The 15,217-nt window shown below is 38.5% G+C and overlaps 1 protein-coding gene and 1 pseudogene across 15 annotated transcripts in view; both read left to right on the forward strand.

Annotated features, from left to right (window-relative positions):
* PKHD1 (PKHD1 ciliary IPT domain containing fibrocystin/polyductin) overlaps nucleotides 1-15,217 on the forward strand; it is a 477,526-nt gene that overhangs the window by 188,461 nt on the left and 273,848 nt on the right. For all 15 annotated transcript variants that reach the window (XR_005990304.1, XR_005990305.1, XR_005990310.1 and 12 more), the window contains 2 exons: nucleotides 13,481-13,691; nucleotides 14,479-14,636. Coding sequence is in view for 12 of the 15 variants with exons in the window: in XM_041771518.1 (XP_041627452.1) it covers nucleotides 13,481-13,691; nucleotides 14,479-14,636 (369 nt within the window). In the remaining 3 variants the exon portion in view is untranslated. The remainder of the gene's footprint in view (nucleotides 1-13,480; nucleotides 13,692-14,478; nucleotides 14,637-15,217) is intronic.
* LOC121500159 lies at nucleotides 2,159-3,849 on the forward strand (annotated as a pseudogene).

Genomic DNA, 15,217 nt, shown 5'->3' on the forward strand with positions numbered 1-15,217 from the left:
TTCTATTTTGTGTACCCATAGCTGTGGCAGAAAGACAAACTGAAGATACTCCTTTCAGGTTTCCAGAATAGTCTTTTCAATTTTAATTTTTCACGTTATTAGCTCTTTTTGTAATTTCTTTTTCCCACCTTTGTAATATTATTGATCGGGGCATAAAGAACCTGTTTCTTTCCCAGTTATTTACCTTCAGTATTTTTATGACATTTTCTGACCTGTATAATAGCAAGTCTACAAGTCTTTTTCTTTTTTTTCTTTTTAAAGAAAGAGAGAATCTCAAGTAAGCTCCATTCCCAGTGTGAGCCAGACATGGGGCTTGACAGCACAACCCATGAGATCATGATCTGAGCCAAAATCAAGAGTCTGACACTTAACTGACTGAGTCACCCAGGCACCCCAGAAAACTCTTTTATGGATGACATAAAAATTTGCCTATTTGTTTCCTGGTTTGTTTGTTTGTTTGTTTATTTATTTATTTATTTTTTATTTATTTATTTTTCCACATTAAAACTGGTTTTACTGAGCTAAAATCAAGGCATACATAGGACTGTTTCCTTTTGGAGACTCTGAAACCAGAGTCTTAAATTTAAACCCAGTCTTTAATTCAGAGTTGGCAAACTATGGCCCATTGGTATATCTGAACTATTACCTGTTTTTGTAAACAAAATTTTATTTCACACAGCCATGCCCATCCATGTGTTTAGGTGTTATCTATGGCTGTGTCATGCTGCAGTGGCAACACAGGCCTCCTGGCCTACAAACCCCTAACAATTTGTTATCTGATTCTTTACAGAACACCTTTGCCAACTTCTGCTTTAATCTATCTAGAATTTATTCATTACTTTATTTATTTATTTATTTATTTATTTATTTATTTATTTATTTATTATTAAGTAAGTTACCTGACTTAAATGTTATTTTTCTTCAAATGGTTAGTTAGTTTTCTTGATACTGTTTATTTAACAATGCAGTTTTGCTAGGCTGACAAATGGTCCCAAATGTGTTCATGTCTCAATTCCTGGGACCCATGAAGTTTGCCTTATTTGGTCAAGGGAACTTTTCAGATGTGATTAAATTAAAGATCTTGAAATGGAGAGATTATTGTGGATTTCCGAATGGTTTTAATGTAAGTACATTGGTCTTTATCAGAGGGACGCAGGAGGAGTCATACAAAAAAGAAGATGGGGTTGAAGGAAGCAGAGATAGTAGGGATGTACCTTGAAGAACATGAGTCCACAAGCCAAGGAATACAAGGTGGCCATTAACAGTTAAAAAGGCAGGGAATCAGATCTTCTTCAGAGTCTCCAAAAGGAAATAGTCCTATGTACGCCTTGATTTTAGCTCAGTGAAACCAGTTTTGGAATTCTAACCTTTAGAACTATTAGGTAATATATTTGTGTTGTTTTTAGACAATATTGTTGTGCTTATTTGTTACTGCAGCAGTAGGAAACTAATGCAGCAATATTTCCTTAGAATTTTAAATGTTACCTTTATCACATGCTGAATTCTTATCTGACTTACATACAGATTAACATCTTTTATAAACAACTTTTTAGACCAAATTTAAAATCTGGCAAAGAGGGATCCCTGGGTGGCGCGGCGGTTTGGCGCCTGCCTTTGGCCCAGGGCGCGATCCCGGAGACCGAATCCCACGTCGGGCTCCCGGTGCATGGAGCCTGTTTCTCCCTCTGCCTGTGTCTCTGCCTCTCTCTCTCTCTGTGTGACTATCATAAATAAATAAAAATTAAAAAAAAATAAAATAAAATCTGGCAAAGAATGTGAATAGACACATCTGTATAATTAATGCAAATGTCCAGTTAATCTGAATGCATGTGGAGAAGGCTCAGGTTTATCTTATGTTGACAATGAAAGAGAGATTCTTTTTGGTTTTTATGAGTTTTCTTCTACCTTCTCCTCATTTGTAATCTAAGAAACACAAATTAAAACAAAAGTGATTTCTTTTTCCATTAGTAATCAAATTGACCAAAACCAAAACCAAAAAAAAAAAAAAAAAAAAGTAGTAGAAAGTATGAGGAAGGCAAACATGTATGCTGCTAGTAAATATAGAAGTTGTGAGTCTTCCTGTAAGGAAATTTGGTAATTATATCAATAGGCTTAAAACGAGGTATGTACCTTGATACAGCTATGCCACTTTTGGGAGTTCGTTCTAAGGAAGTGATCATGCCCCCTCGGATGTGGCTGGAGCTGGAGGCGCGCAGGGCCGGAGACGCCGCAGACCCGGGACCCGGAGCAGCTCCGAGGCGGTGAATAATAGCTCTTCAAGTCTGCAATAAAAAATGGCCTCCAATAAAACTACATTGCAAAAAATGGGAAAGAAACAGAATGGAAAGAGTAAAAAAGTAGAAGAGGCGGAGTCTGAAGAATTTGTGGTGGAAAAAGTACTAGACCGCCGTGTCGTGAATGGGAAGGTGGAGTATTTCCTGAAGTGGAAGGGATTTACAGATGCTGACAGTACTTGGGAACCTGAAGAAAATTTAGATTGTCCAGAGTTAATTGAAGCATTTCTTAATTCTCAAAAAGCTGGTAAAGAAAAAGATGGTACAAAAAGAAAATCTTTATCTGACAGCGAATCTGATGATAGCAAATCAAAGAAGAAAAGAGATGCTGCTGATAAACCAAGAGGCTTTGCCAGAGGTCTTGATCCTGAACGAATAATTGGTGCCACAGACAGCAGTGGAGAATTAATGTTTCTCATGAAATGGAAAGATTCAGATGAGGCAGACTTGGTGCTGGCAAAAGAGGGAGGCAAATATGAAGTGTCCTCAGATTGTAATTGCATTTTATGAAGAGAGACTAACTTGGCATTCTTGTCCAGAAGATGAAGCTCAATAATTGTTTGCGTTGCTTTATATATATATATGTATATATATAAAATCTGGGTCTTTGTTTTTTGGTTTATTAGTGTGAAGAAATAACATTCTAATGAAAATCAAGTTTGATATGTTTGTTTTGAAGTAGTATTGGGGGAGTTGTTGGGTTTTTTTGCATCTATAGCACTGGTTACTTTGAACAAATAAAAGCTTTCTGTAGTTGTTTCCTTTATCAGAAAAGAATATTTGAGACCATGGCATATTATCCCCCTGCATCAGAAAACACCTTTTCTAAATGTTGGGGGAAATCTTCATAGTTGTTACTCAGTCAGAATTTGTGTTTAACTCCTATATGCCTAAGGACCATTCTGGGTTTTTTGTTTATTTAGGGCTTTTTGTGTGTATACTTAAAAGTACATACATAAGTGGTTTTCTTTTCTTTTTGTTATTTTTGAGACATTCACCAAAACAAAAACAGCATTTTATAACCATGGATAAGGCCATGTTTCTGGGATGCTATCATTTTCAGCAACTTAAGAAATAAATCACTTAAAGTTACACTGAAATTTTTCCTGAAGCCTTAACCTTTCAAATTTTGTAATTAATTGGACAATTTAAATATAATGTAGAGAGTTTAAATTGGACAATTTAAAAGCAGCCATATCAGAATCCATATCCCTAGTTACAGTCACATAAATGCAAGTTTATTTGCAAGATCCTTGAAAGGAAAATTTTAATCACCACCAACAACCCCCCCACCCAGAGGGCAAAACTAGACAAGTTTTGGTGTACTTTAATTAGGTAAGCAAAACTTAGTTAAATGATATTTAAAGGTTCCTTCTAGTGAACCATTCCTTTTCAAGAAGTTGAAAACCCTTGTGCTGTATTGACTAAAAGGTCATGATTCGTGGAGCGTCTAAGACTTCATTCATGGGAACCTGATCATAACCAGGTGGTTAGAAATGTTTTGCAATTTAGCACCTGCTGGAATAAATGGGTGGACAGACTTCTATAATCCAAATTTTTGACCTGCATGTTTTTTCTTCACCCCAACTCATTCCTAACATGTAGGCTCAATCTTCTCAGTATTTGAACTACTGGTTCAGCAGAAACCAGGAAAAACGATAACTTTGTAGTCAGAATGTTACCAACTGTATATTGTTTACTTTATTGTAAATACTGGTAAACAGTGGTCAATAAATAGTTTTATATTCCTTTAAAAAAAATAAGGAAGTGATCATGAAGCATGCATAAAAATTATGCTCAAGAATGTCCATGTTTGCATTATTTATGGGAGCAAAATATTGAGAAGAAACTGAGTACAGAGGAATAAAGGATTAGTATACAAAATACATAACTTTTAAATGGGATACTATGATACCATTATGAAGTTAAATAATATATAATATAGCTATTTTTAAGTATAATATTAAATAAAACATTAATATATATTATATTAAATATATTAATATATTAATATTTACTAAATTAAAGAGAATTTTCAAAAATGGTATGTTGAGAATCATAGCATAATTCTATGGTATGTACTGAATTAATTATTTATATATGACATTTTGTCAACTTGTGAGCATAAGAAAGAAAGGATAGGAAAGAAAAGACATTTATTAGTCATTGCAAGATTGTGAATGCTTTTATTATCTTCATTTTGCTTCTCTATATTTTTATATTAACATTACTTACCAGTTGCTTTTCTAAAAAGAAATTATGCCATTAAAAATTAGCCCTTTTCCCCCTCATTGTTGCCTCCACTCCAAGCAATGATTATCAAAAATACTATCTGGTCTGAAATATATCTGAAGTTTTATGTATTTCCTGGACAATGAATAGGAGTGGGAATTAAAGGCATACTGCAGAAGCCTTTTGCTCATACCATCAGGATTTTGCACCTCTACTTTAAGTAAAGGACTGGCCAGAACAGTTCTGTAAGGCCTAAGAACACCATTTATTTAATTGGCCTGAAATCCTTGAAGGAGCTAGGAACAGTGTTACAGTTATTTCCATGTATCTTACAATTTACTATTTCCTGGGTATGTTGAGCTTTATCTTTATATTCTTCTCAGTCACTTATTCTTAATCACAGTAGCAATAGTTAAGCTCAGGTTGGGTAGAACAAGGTAAGCCTTTCCTTTATGCCTTGGCAATGGCCTTCAATCAAAGCATGGCTCACTGCACCATCCAAGTAACCTTGGTTAGCCTTGGTCTAAACCCCTATGCCAACAAAATGGAAGACTTCTTCTCAGCATTGGGAGCAGACTATGCCCAATTCCCTTTCATCACAGAGTAGAAATGTTACTGCTCAGCTATGGATGCAGCCAGCTGATCTGCACATTAGAGGATTGCTCTGTTGAGCTGCCTTCTTCCTGCAGGCACATGTTCCCTGCTCCATCAGTACCACCGGAGATTAACCAGTAATGATGCAGAAGGCTCACAGTGTACACAGAGAGCTGAACTCATGCAGGATTCCCTGGCCAGGTTTTATCTTCAACCAGCAGAGGTATCATAGCAAGTGGTTCTCAAGGGCAGAGGAAAATGATACATGAAAAATGCCCCATTACATCTCTTAGGTCTGCCAGATAATCTTATGTTAACGCTAATGTCACAGTCTCCTCTTCTAAAGTACAGTAAATTGGATCGCTTCCAATTCACAAATGGTTTGAGTTCAAAGAGTTCCCTTGTAAGATGGCTGTCTGGAACTTAGAGTGCATTTTTCTCGAAGAAATGCTGATAACCTTTTGGTTAAGGATGCAGGCAAGCTCTCAAAGGCCAATTTCACCGAAATTTCCTTGCTGTCTAATGTTAGTGGGAGTATAGTAGCTGACCACTGAGTATAAGACTAATTGCGAATATCTTCTCCCATTCTGTAGGTTGTCTTTTAGTTTTGTTGACTGTATCCTTTGCTGTGCAAAAGCTTCTTATCTTGATGAAGTCCCAATAGTTCATTTTTGCTTTTGTTTCTTTTGCCTTCGGAGGGTATTATGCTGAGTGAAATAAGTCAATCGGAGAAGGACAAACAGTGTATGTTCTCATTCATTTGGGGAATATGAATAATAGTGAAAGGGAATATAAAGGAAGGGAAAAGAAATGTTGGGAAATATCAGGAAGGGAGACAGAACATAAAGACTCCTAACTCGGGGAAACGAACTAGGGGTGGTGGAAGGGGAGGAGGGCGGGTGTTGGAGGGGAATGGGTGACGGGCACTGAGGTGGACACTTGACGGGATGAGCACTGGGTGTTTTTCTGTATGTTGGTAAATTAAACACCAATAAAAGTTAATTAAAAAAAAATAAAAAAAAAAAAAAAAAAAAAAAAAAAAAGACTAATTGCGTGGGGAAGTAGGTCCATTTCCACTATGGGATACCAGGGAGACCTCTCTCTCCATTTGGGCTCTACTATCTTAATTCTTTTCTTACTGAGTACTAGTAACAGAGAATGGCTTTCTCAGTCCCTCTGCCCTAAGAGTGGCTTCTGTGGGCTGGAGGTGGACTCCTGGCACAGTGTGGTTTCTGGGAGCAGAGAGAACCAGCTCAGATGCATGGTGGAATTATAATAGTCAGCCTTTCCCAGTTTCTCTGGTTACCCATCACCCCTCCTATTGTTAGAGATAGTATATGACTGGAGAATTTGAGCCAAGTGTTGGCAGGAAGAAGGGAGGAATGAGAAATGGTAGAAGGGCTGTGTTTTCTCTACATTTCTTTCCTCTCAAAGCCCATATCCTGCTACTCTGTAGGAAGAAGGATGAAATGAACAGTGAGGAATAGAACTCAAGCACCAGAGACACTGGGCAGGGTGCCCAGATGTTAACAATAATAAAAGAGTAAGGAGATGGGGAGGAATGAGTGTCTCTTCACTGCATTGTTTAGTTTAGTTATGGGCAAGTGTGTATCTTCATTTTTGGTTTTCTTCCTTCTACTGCCCCTTTTAGGTTTGTCTTCATCTACTCAGTTTTGGAATGATGAAGTTCCCATGGGCTTGGGCTTGGATATTCTTCATTTATAGCTATATACTCTCTCCCAAGCAATCCCACTCATTTCCGTGGATTAACGTCTCTTTATATGTTTCTCTATCTAACCTCAGACATTTATTCTGAGCTCCAGACTTTTCACTTGGATATTCTCTTTAATATCTAAACTGTAACCTGCCTGATGTCTAAAGCTTAGTATGTCTAAAAGCAAATGCTACCTAGAATATAAACCATATGAGGGCAGGGATTTTTGACTCTTTTGCTTACTACTATATTCCAAGAGGCTAGGAGAACACATGGAACATAGCATAGTAGGTGTTCAATAAATGTTTATTCCATGGACTCTCTATCTTCTTCCCCAGATGCCCCTGCTTATCTATCAACTTGCTTCTGCTCTGGGCCTGTGAGGCATCATTGGCATCTTCTCCTTTACCTCTACATCTAATCACCCAGTCCTCTTGGTTCTCCTCCAAAAGATATCTCAAATTTTTATACTTCTTTCAAGAGGTACTGCCTAACAATTAATCAAACTTACCAAACATTTTGTCTGAACTACTGCACTCTTCTACATTTATTTCAGCAGCCTGCTACATAGACTTCTCACTTTCCCTTCCCTTTCCTTCACTCAACAGCCTTTTAAAAGGGTAACCTTTTTAAAAACAGAAATTCGATCACATAACTATTTTGAGTTAGATTTAAGTCCTTGAAAACAGGCCAATAAGGTCCTGTGCCATCTTTCCCAGTCATGCTGTGCCATCTCATTTGTCTTCTCCAGACCCTCCTATCTCCATTTAGTTCCTGGAACACACGAGCTTCCTCTTGCCCCCTGTCTTGTTCATCTTAGGACTTGACTCAGGTTTTTTCTCAACCTCCCAAATGTGCAGTGAATACATTTTCTCACTAAGGATTCTCTCCCCTTAGTTTAATATGTGTACTCATGGTCTTAAAATATCACTAGTCTCACAAAAGTGTGATTTCTTTGTTAGGATCTTGAATATTCCTTTGGTGGTTACTTTTGGGATAAACTTTTAGTTCTTTGGGAGGGCCTGAGAGTCCCTTTCTGAGTGGGTCTTATTCACCTTTCCAGGCTACTCTCACTCTTTCTTTTAATTTATTTTATTTTTTAAAAAGTTTTACTTATTTATTTATGAGAGAGAGAGAGAGAGAGAGAGAGAGAGAGATACAGGCAGAGGGAGAAGCAGGCTCCATGCAGGGAGCCCAGCATGGGACTCGATCCTGGACTCCAGGATCATGCCCTGAGCCAAAGGCAGATGCTCAACCACTGAGTCACCCCGGGATCCCATACTCTCATTCTCATCAGCAACACCCCCTTCTGTATATGTGCATTCTGCCCATGCCACAATACAGCAACTATTTGAATGTGTCATGTTGGCCCACACAATCATATACATCATTGCCTTTCCTGGGAGTGCTTTGCCCGTTTTCTCACCTGGCCCACTGTGACTTATCCTTAAAGACCCAGCTCAATCATCACTTCTCCTGGGAAGCAATCCCAGAAACAACCCCTCCTCTTGTGTGAGTGAGGTGCTCCATGGCTGTACCAGTAGACCCTGGATACCCTTTGTCTTAACACATAACATGGTGCATTTGTGATTTTTGTCTATTTCCTGTACTGGCCATGGACCCTGGCAGACAGGGACCCAGTTCTCTTCATGTCTGTCTTTTCTAGTGCATGAGAAATGTTCATCTACACATACAAAGGAGACAGCGTTCATCATTTTACTGTGCGTAATATGAAGCTCATGTAGAAATAGGGGGAAATAATTTGCATGTATTTCAGAAAAATATTTCTAGTTCTTCTGTGAATTCCCTTATCTTTCTATTTTGATGTGAACATTATTTTAATGAAATTATTCTTTCTCTCCTTCCCTCCCTCTCTCTCCCTCTCCTTCCTCTCCTCATCCTACACTACCTCCCCGCCCCCAGTGATTTGGAAAGGTCTTGGCAGTTATTCACTTGGAATAAAGACTGAAGTCCTGCAAAATAAACAGAGGGCAATTAGTGATTTTAAAGTGTATTAACTCACAAAGATTATTTTCTTTCTCTCCATGCCCATTTGGTAAGATGGTTCTCTGGGACTGTGTAATTATGGATGAATGGCACTGAAATGCTTGGACAATAATTTGTAGGAAATACAATTATGAGTCGAAGTCATTAGTGGGACTAAATGAATAGTTTGTTGGTTAACAGGTCAATGTTGAAAGCCCAAAGTGGTTAAACATTGTATTAAATTACACATTAAGAGCTTAACCCTTTTCATTTGAGCATATTCATAAATTATTGAGCTTTTTAAACTGTATTTGTATGGTTTTTGATTTGTGGTAGAGAAAGGAAGGGAGCTGCCCAACTTGGGTTTTCTAAGAGTTCTTGAAGTGAAATGACTCACGTTTACAATGTGGGCAATGCTTTCTTCATCGCAGAAGCCAGCTAGTTTGCCTTGTAAGGCACTTAAATAACATTTATGAAATAAGGAAAATAATTTTTTGAGTACACTGCGATCTGGGTACAGTTAGTTTAAAGTTATTTCCAGAGGCTGGCAATTTGATTATGTGTCCAGTTCTTTGGTTCTGGATTCAGAAGCCCTGGTTTCAGAACTTGCTGCTGACATCTCATTACTGTCCAATCTTGTCCCTGAAGCATTTCAGTTGTGTAATCTGTACAATCTGTCAAAGGAAAAAAACAACAAGAAAAAACAAACAGTTCTTACTTTGAGTGGAACTACTTAGCCTAGGTTGGGTTTATTTGGAGTTCTTAATAAATGTTTGTGTTGTTTGTTCTGCTTTGAAGCATATTGGATATTATATAGTCATGTAGGCATATATCTGATGGGAGTTTGCAAGTGAGTATCCAGAAGAGAGTATTCAAATAGTTAATTTAAATCCTTATGAATTGGGACACCTGCGTGGCTCAGTGGTTGAGTGTCTGCCTTTGGCTCAGGTTGTGATCCCAGGGTCCTGGGATCAAGTTCCACATCAGGGTACCCACAGGAACCCTGCTTCTCCCTCTGCCTATGTCTCTGCATCTCTCATGAATAAATAAATAAAATCTTTAAAAAAAGCCTTATGAGTTGAATGCTAATTGTAAGTCCAGGACTGGGTTAGGAATTGTGACATATATGAAGGAAACATGTAAAGTGGTGGCCCTGCATTCAGGTAGTAAATGTTGAGTGGGAGATAATGCATAAGCACTGTACTAATTATGAAATAATTTAATACTGAAATGTATGGTACGAACTATAGATTACATAACTTGTCTCTCCAGCCCCCATGCCTAGCCTTCTCAGCCTGTGTATATTTCAGCAGTAATACTAAAAAATTTATTGCCCTCCCCTACCCCCAACTCTCACAGAATCTCCAGCACTTTTCAGTATTCCCCCATACTTGTTATAGGTATTGTCATGACAAATGTCATGTGAGTTCATCAACTAGTCTGTCTGTTGCAGTCACCGTGAGACTTCTTTCGTGCACCTTTTCTTCCATTTTGGCTTCCTTGGTCATTGTCCTCCCTTCAGGAAGATGCTGAGGGCTGGCCTGCTGCTCCTGCTGCGAGTCCGTGCCATGAGAGTACTCCCCACATGGACGCTGAGGGTATAAGCTTTCACTGCCACTCAGGTGGTCAAACCCCTGAGTATTGTGGGAGTGTTGTGTCCCATGATGCAGTGTACTGACCACCTCTCCTTGCCACTTGGGGTTCCACCTGGTCACCCAGACACCAAAGCTTTGGGGTGCATGTTTCTCCATGTCGCAGTCATGATTTTCCTCATTCAGCACACATCTACTGAACACCCATGATATGCTAAACACTGTGACAGGCACTGGTGCTATGGTGGTGAGCAAATGTAGGTATAGTTCCTGCTGTCCTGTGCACTAGGAAAGACAAACAGAATTACAGTAAGAAGTCAAACTGCAGTGGGTTAAGTGCTAGAAAGGAGAAAAGCACCATGATGTGACAGATTATACCAAGAGGTTGGACCCAGTCAGGTGGTCTCGGAGGCTTCTCCAAGGAACCAAGCTGAAGATAATGCTGAAGAAGGAGGCAGAGTGAGTTAGTGCTAGAGTTCCAGGCAGAGAAGCATCAGGTGCAAAAGCCACCTGGAGAGTTCTCAGGCTCAGTCATGGGTCCATGGGCTCAGGAAAGAAGGCCTATATCTGAGACAGACCTCGTCAACCTGTTTTTCCATCTGCTCCTTTTTATAAGCTTCTCCTCTCATGCAAAGCAACTCCAACAAGTGGACCACTGACTAGCCACAAACCTGGGCATGACTAAATCCCAAGTATAAACAAATCTTTTGCTCAAATACGAACCCCACATCACTACAAGGTCTATAGGAGGAGGTGGGCATCATCACAGACTGAAGTGCTCCTTGAAGTCCAATGGAAGAAGTGGGGCTTGAGCTTCATTTTGGAAGACTAGAAGAAGGAAGGAAGGCCAGGCATATAGGTGGAAGGGGATAGAATGGGTAAAGGGATAGAGGAAGGAATGATCCTGTTAAATGAGAAGAGGTAAACAGACTTGGCTTCCTGAAATAGAGAGTTTATTACAGTCAAAGACCATAAAGTAGAATCAGATTACAGAGTCTTAAGAGTCAAGAGGGGAATTTGGGGCTTTGTTACTATTGAGTATTGTAGGCAGATTCTGTGGGTTTTAAGCAAAGAAGGGATGTAGCTAAAATAACTTTGCCAAGTTTTTTAAAAAAGAAAAATACAGAATGATCAGAAGAGAAAAAGGTATATCCAGAGGGTCTAGCTCAGGTAATTGTTATAATTATTCTGACATTCATGAGTTTGAGGAAGCAGTAGCTCATCCAAACATCAGTATCCACCACATAGCTGGAAAGATGCTGCTAGCATTGATGAAATATCCAAGCTCAATGTTTCGGTCATTCACATAGATTTGTGTTATTTTGCCATGAGAGTGAATAAGTTATGAGATAATTTTACTGCTTTCTAGAAACTCTGTCAACAATTGAAAGGACATATGTTTATGTTAATAGTAAAAAATGTACTTCAAAGATGCTATGTGACTTTTTCATTCATTCTGATGTGACTATTATTTATAATGATGAGTTGAGAAATATCACATACTCTATTCTAGGTTCCGTCACTTATAACCTGCATGTTTGTAGGTGGAGAGTAAGTGTTTTTTGCATATTGATTTATTACTATGAACAATTGATCACAGAGTTTAAGAGCATCTTGTCTTTGATAAACATTTTCTATGCTTGGCAGAAAATTTTCTGTGTGGACATTCAAGAACAGATCATAGAAATTTGCATATATATCCATATACATATAAATAGACTTTATTTTATGTTAGTGTTCCCAAAGGTTAAAACATACAAACAAGGAATAAAATTAAAATTATTTTCTTTTGGGATGATTTATGTCTTAATTTCTACCTGCCCTATAATTAGAAATTCTGAACTCTGTAAATTATTTCAAGATAAAATTATTGCCCAAGTAAACTTCAGAAATTACATTATTAACCTAGGGATCCTTCTAAGCCTAGAACAACGTTATTGGTACAAGTGCCCATGCACACACAGGCACATAAATAAAGAGGGAAGTTTAAAATAATTTGAAAATGATTTATTGTCAGCTACCTCTGTAGTTGGAGATTCAAGTATTATTACTTTGCTTTAGTGCAACAAGGGAGGACAGTAAGTTGCTGTGGGCTAAAGGTAAATTATGATCTATTGCAAAGGAGGAAGGAAATGTACTGAGGAAAGAAGAAGGAGTTGGGAATAAGCCATGTATTTTCTGAGGTATGGCTTCAGATAATGGCTTGAAGAAAGTCTTTGCCTTGACCCTTGTTGGGAAAGGCCAGAGTAAACTGTGAGACAGACTACCTTCTTGAATCTTTGATAGTTAAGGAGTATACTGGCATGGGGAGGATCAGATGGATGAGCTGGAGCCTGATATAAATCAAGATTTCTGGAGTCTCAAGTTCAACTTTGCTCAGCAAACCCATTGTGGACACACCCACTTTAGAGTTTGAAGGGATCATTTGATACATCAAGACTGAGAACAACCAATCCAAGGTAGTTTTGATTCCACACTCTACTAACCCTATTTGTAAACTGAGTTGCAGTCTTCAGATTAGAGATCTGTTTTGAACTTTTACATCAGAGAGCCTAATAGCCATTTAATTTTATTTGGAATAAGAAATAGGTAGTACAATTTTATTCTCCAAACAATGTGATGCCAGGAAGGGAAAGACTAAAATATGTTTTAGATCTATTATGTGCAAGGTCCAAGCTAAATGTTTCAGAGTCCTCCTCGCATTTAGACCTCCTAACCCTCTGTGGGGAAAGGCCTCACTACTTCTACTTTGTAACTAAGGAAACTGGAGCCCATCCTTGAGTATATTACCCTTGGTTAGAACGTGGCAAAACTGATTCAATTGTCAGTTTAGTCTGACTCCAATTCCTGTGTTTTCATCCCATGCTATATTCAATCCTACATTATTTTTATCACAACATGTAGCAGATGAGAAAACTAATATCCAAGAAAAAGTAAAAGCATTGATGCTTATCAAGCCTGAATCTTGTTTTCCCAGACTCTTCTTTCAAGGATTCCTTGGTTGAAAAACATGATACTCATATTAACTATTAAAATGTGTAAGGCAAGTTTTCCTCGTTCGGCTTTAGGTTTGCTACCAGAAGTGACTTTCACCCATCTTCAAGCAGCTGCCTATGCCAGTGACACAGTACTGGCTCTGGAGGATGCTGTGGATTGGCACCCTGGGGATGAAGCTGTCATCATCAGCAGAATAGGTGTTGGAGGTGCCAAACCCATGGAAGAGATTGTTATTGTGGAAGCTGTGCACAATACAGACCTTTATCTGAGGTCACCTTTGAGGTAATGAACATCAGCTTGGCTCTGTTTAGACAGATGATGAGGACTTTTTTTTAAAAGGTTTTATTTATTTATTCATGAGGGACACAGACAGAGAGAGGCAGAGACATAGGCAGAGGGAGAAGCAGGCTTTTCATAGGGAACCTGATGCGAGATTCGATCCCGGGATCCTGGGATCATGACCGAGCCAAAGGCAGATGCTCAACTGCTGAGCTACCCAGGTGCTCAGAAGATGAGTTTTTAACTGTGTTGGTGTCTGGACACTTGTTTGTCTTTCAGTGGTGTATTTTTACAGTAAATAATGCTAGATGTGTTGATAAGAAAATTAGAAAGCATGAAACTTTTGAAAGATTTAGACTTTTTTTTAGGATTTTATTTATTTATATGAGACAGAGAGAATGAGAGAGCACAGTGGGAGGGATAGAGGGAGAGGGAGAAGCAGACTTCCCACTGAGCAGGGAGTCTGATATGGGGCTCGATCCAAGGACTCTGAGACTGTGACCTGAGCTGAAGGCAGATGTTTAACCAGCTGAGCCACCCAGGCATCCCTGAAAAATTTAGACTTCTTAAATAAGTTTTTCCTGTATGACTCTGCAACTTCTGTCTTACGATGCAATGCACCTAATTTTCACATACTTGTGCCTATAATTCAACTCTTCTGTGTCTGAGTTTGTAAAGAAATAGACTCCCAAGGGAGAATTAGGCTAATCTAGTGGCTTACTATTCTAATAAGATTTGGAGGAATATCTTCAGATGTGTCTTTTCCATGTTTTTTTTTTTTTTTCTTCAGATACTCTCACAACTTCACAGAGAATTGGGTGGCTGGAGTACTCCATATTTTAAAAGTCACAGTAGTGCTGCTCAGCAGGAGTATTACCATACAAGGAAATCTCACTGCTGAGAGGATGAAGCACCTTGCTTCATGCCAGGAGGCCAGTGATTCAGAAGGTAGAGAGAGATTTTTCTGGAAAGTCAATGAGTGAAAAAGAATGTTCTTACTCTCAAACAATATCTAGTATTGTCAACTTCTTTCAAATGGAACAAACCCTTAACCTTTGCATGCCCATAATATTCTTTAGTTTTCAGAATGCTTTTGATAAATTGTCATTTCATCTCCTACCTTCCACAGCCCTGGAATGAGGTAAGCAAGTGTCCACTTGTGAAATTATTTCTCTGGGAAAAAAAATCCTGTTAAATAATTAAATTCAGAGAGTCAGGTTAAATTTCTAAGGAAATTTGTAATGAAGTCTCAATTCTCATTCTAGGCCCCTTCTAAAATTCTCAGGAAAACAGTTTAATGCTAGAATCACAGACCCAGGCAGCACATTCTTACTGATTAGACTGATAGGGTTCTTGTGTCTGTCCCTACCCCCAACCCCTACTTTTAGAGTTTGTTTTCTGAGTGAACTACCACATACTTTAAGTAAGTGGTTGAAAAAGTCAATTTATCTTCTAGAAGAATAACAGGCACTGAATCACACTGATGTGCCTATTAAACATCTATTTCAGGGATGGTTAGTTTAGTAGGT

Source organism: Vulpes lagopus, chromosome 1 (assembly GCF_018345385.1).
Source record: "Vulpes lagopus strain Blue_001 chromosome 1, ASM1834538v1, whole genome shotgun sequence".
Classification (NCBI taxonomy): Eukaryota; Metazoa; Chordata; class Mammalia; order Carnivora; family Canidae; genus Vulpes; species Vulpes lagopus.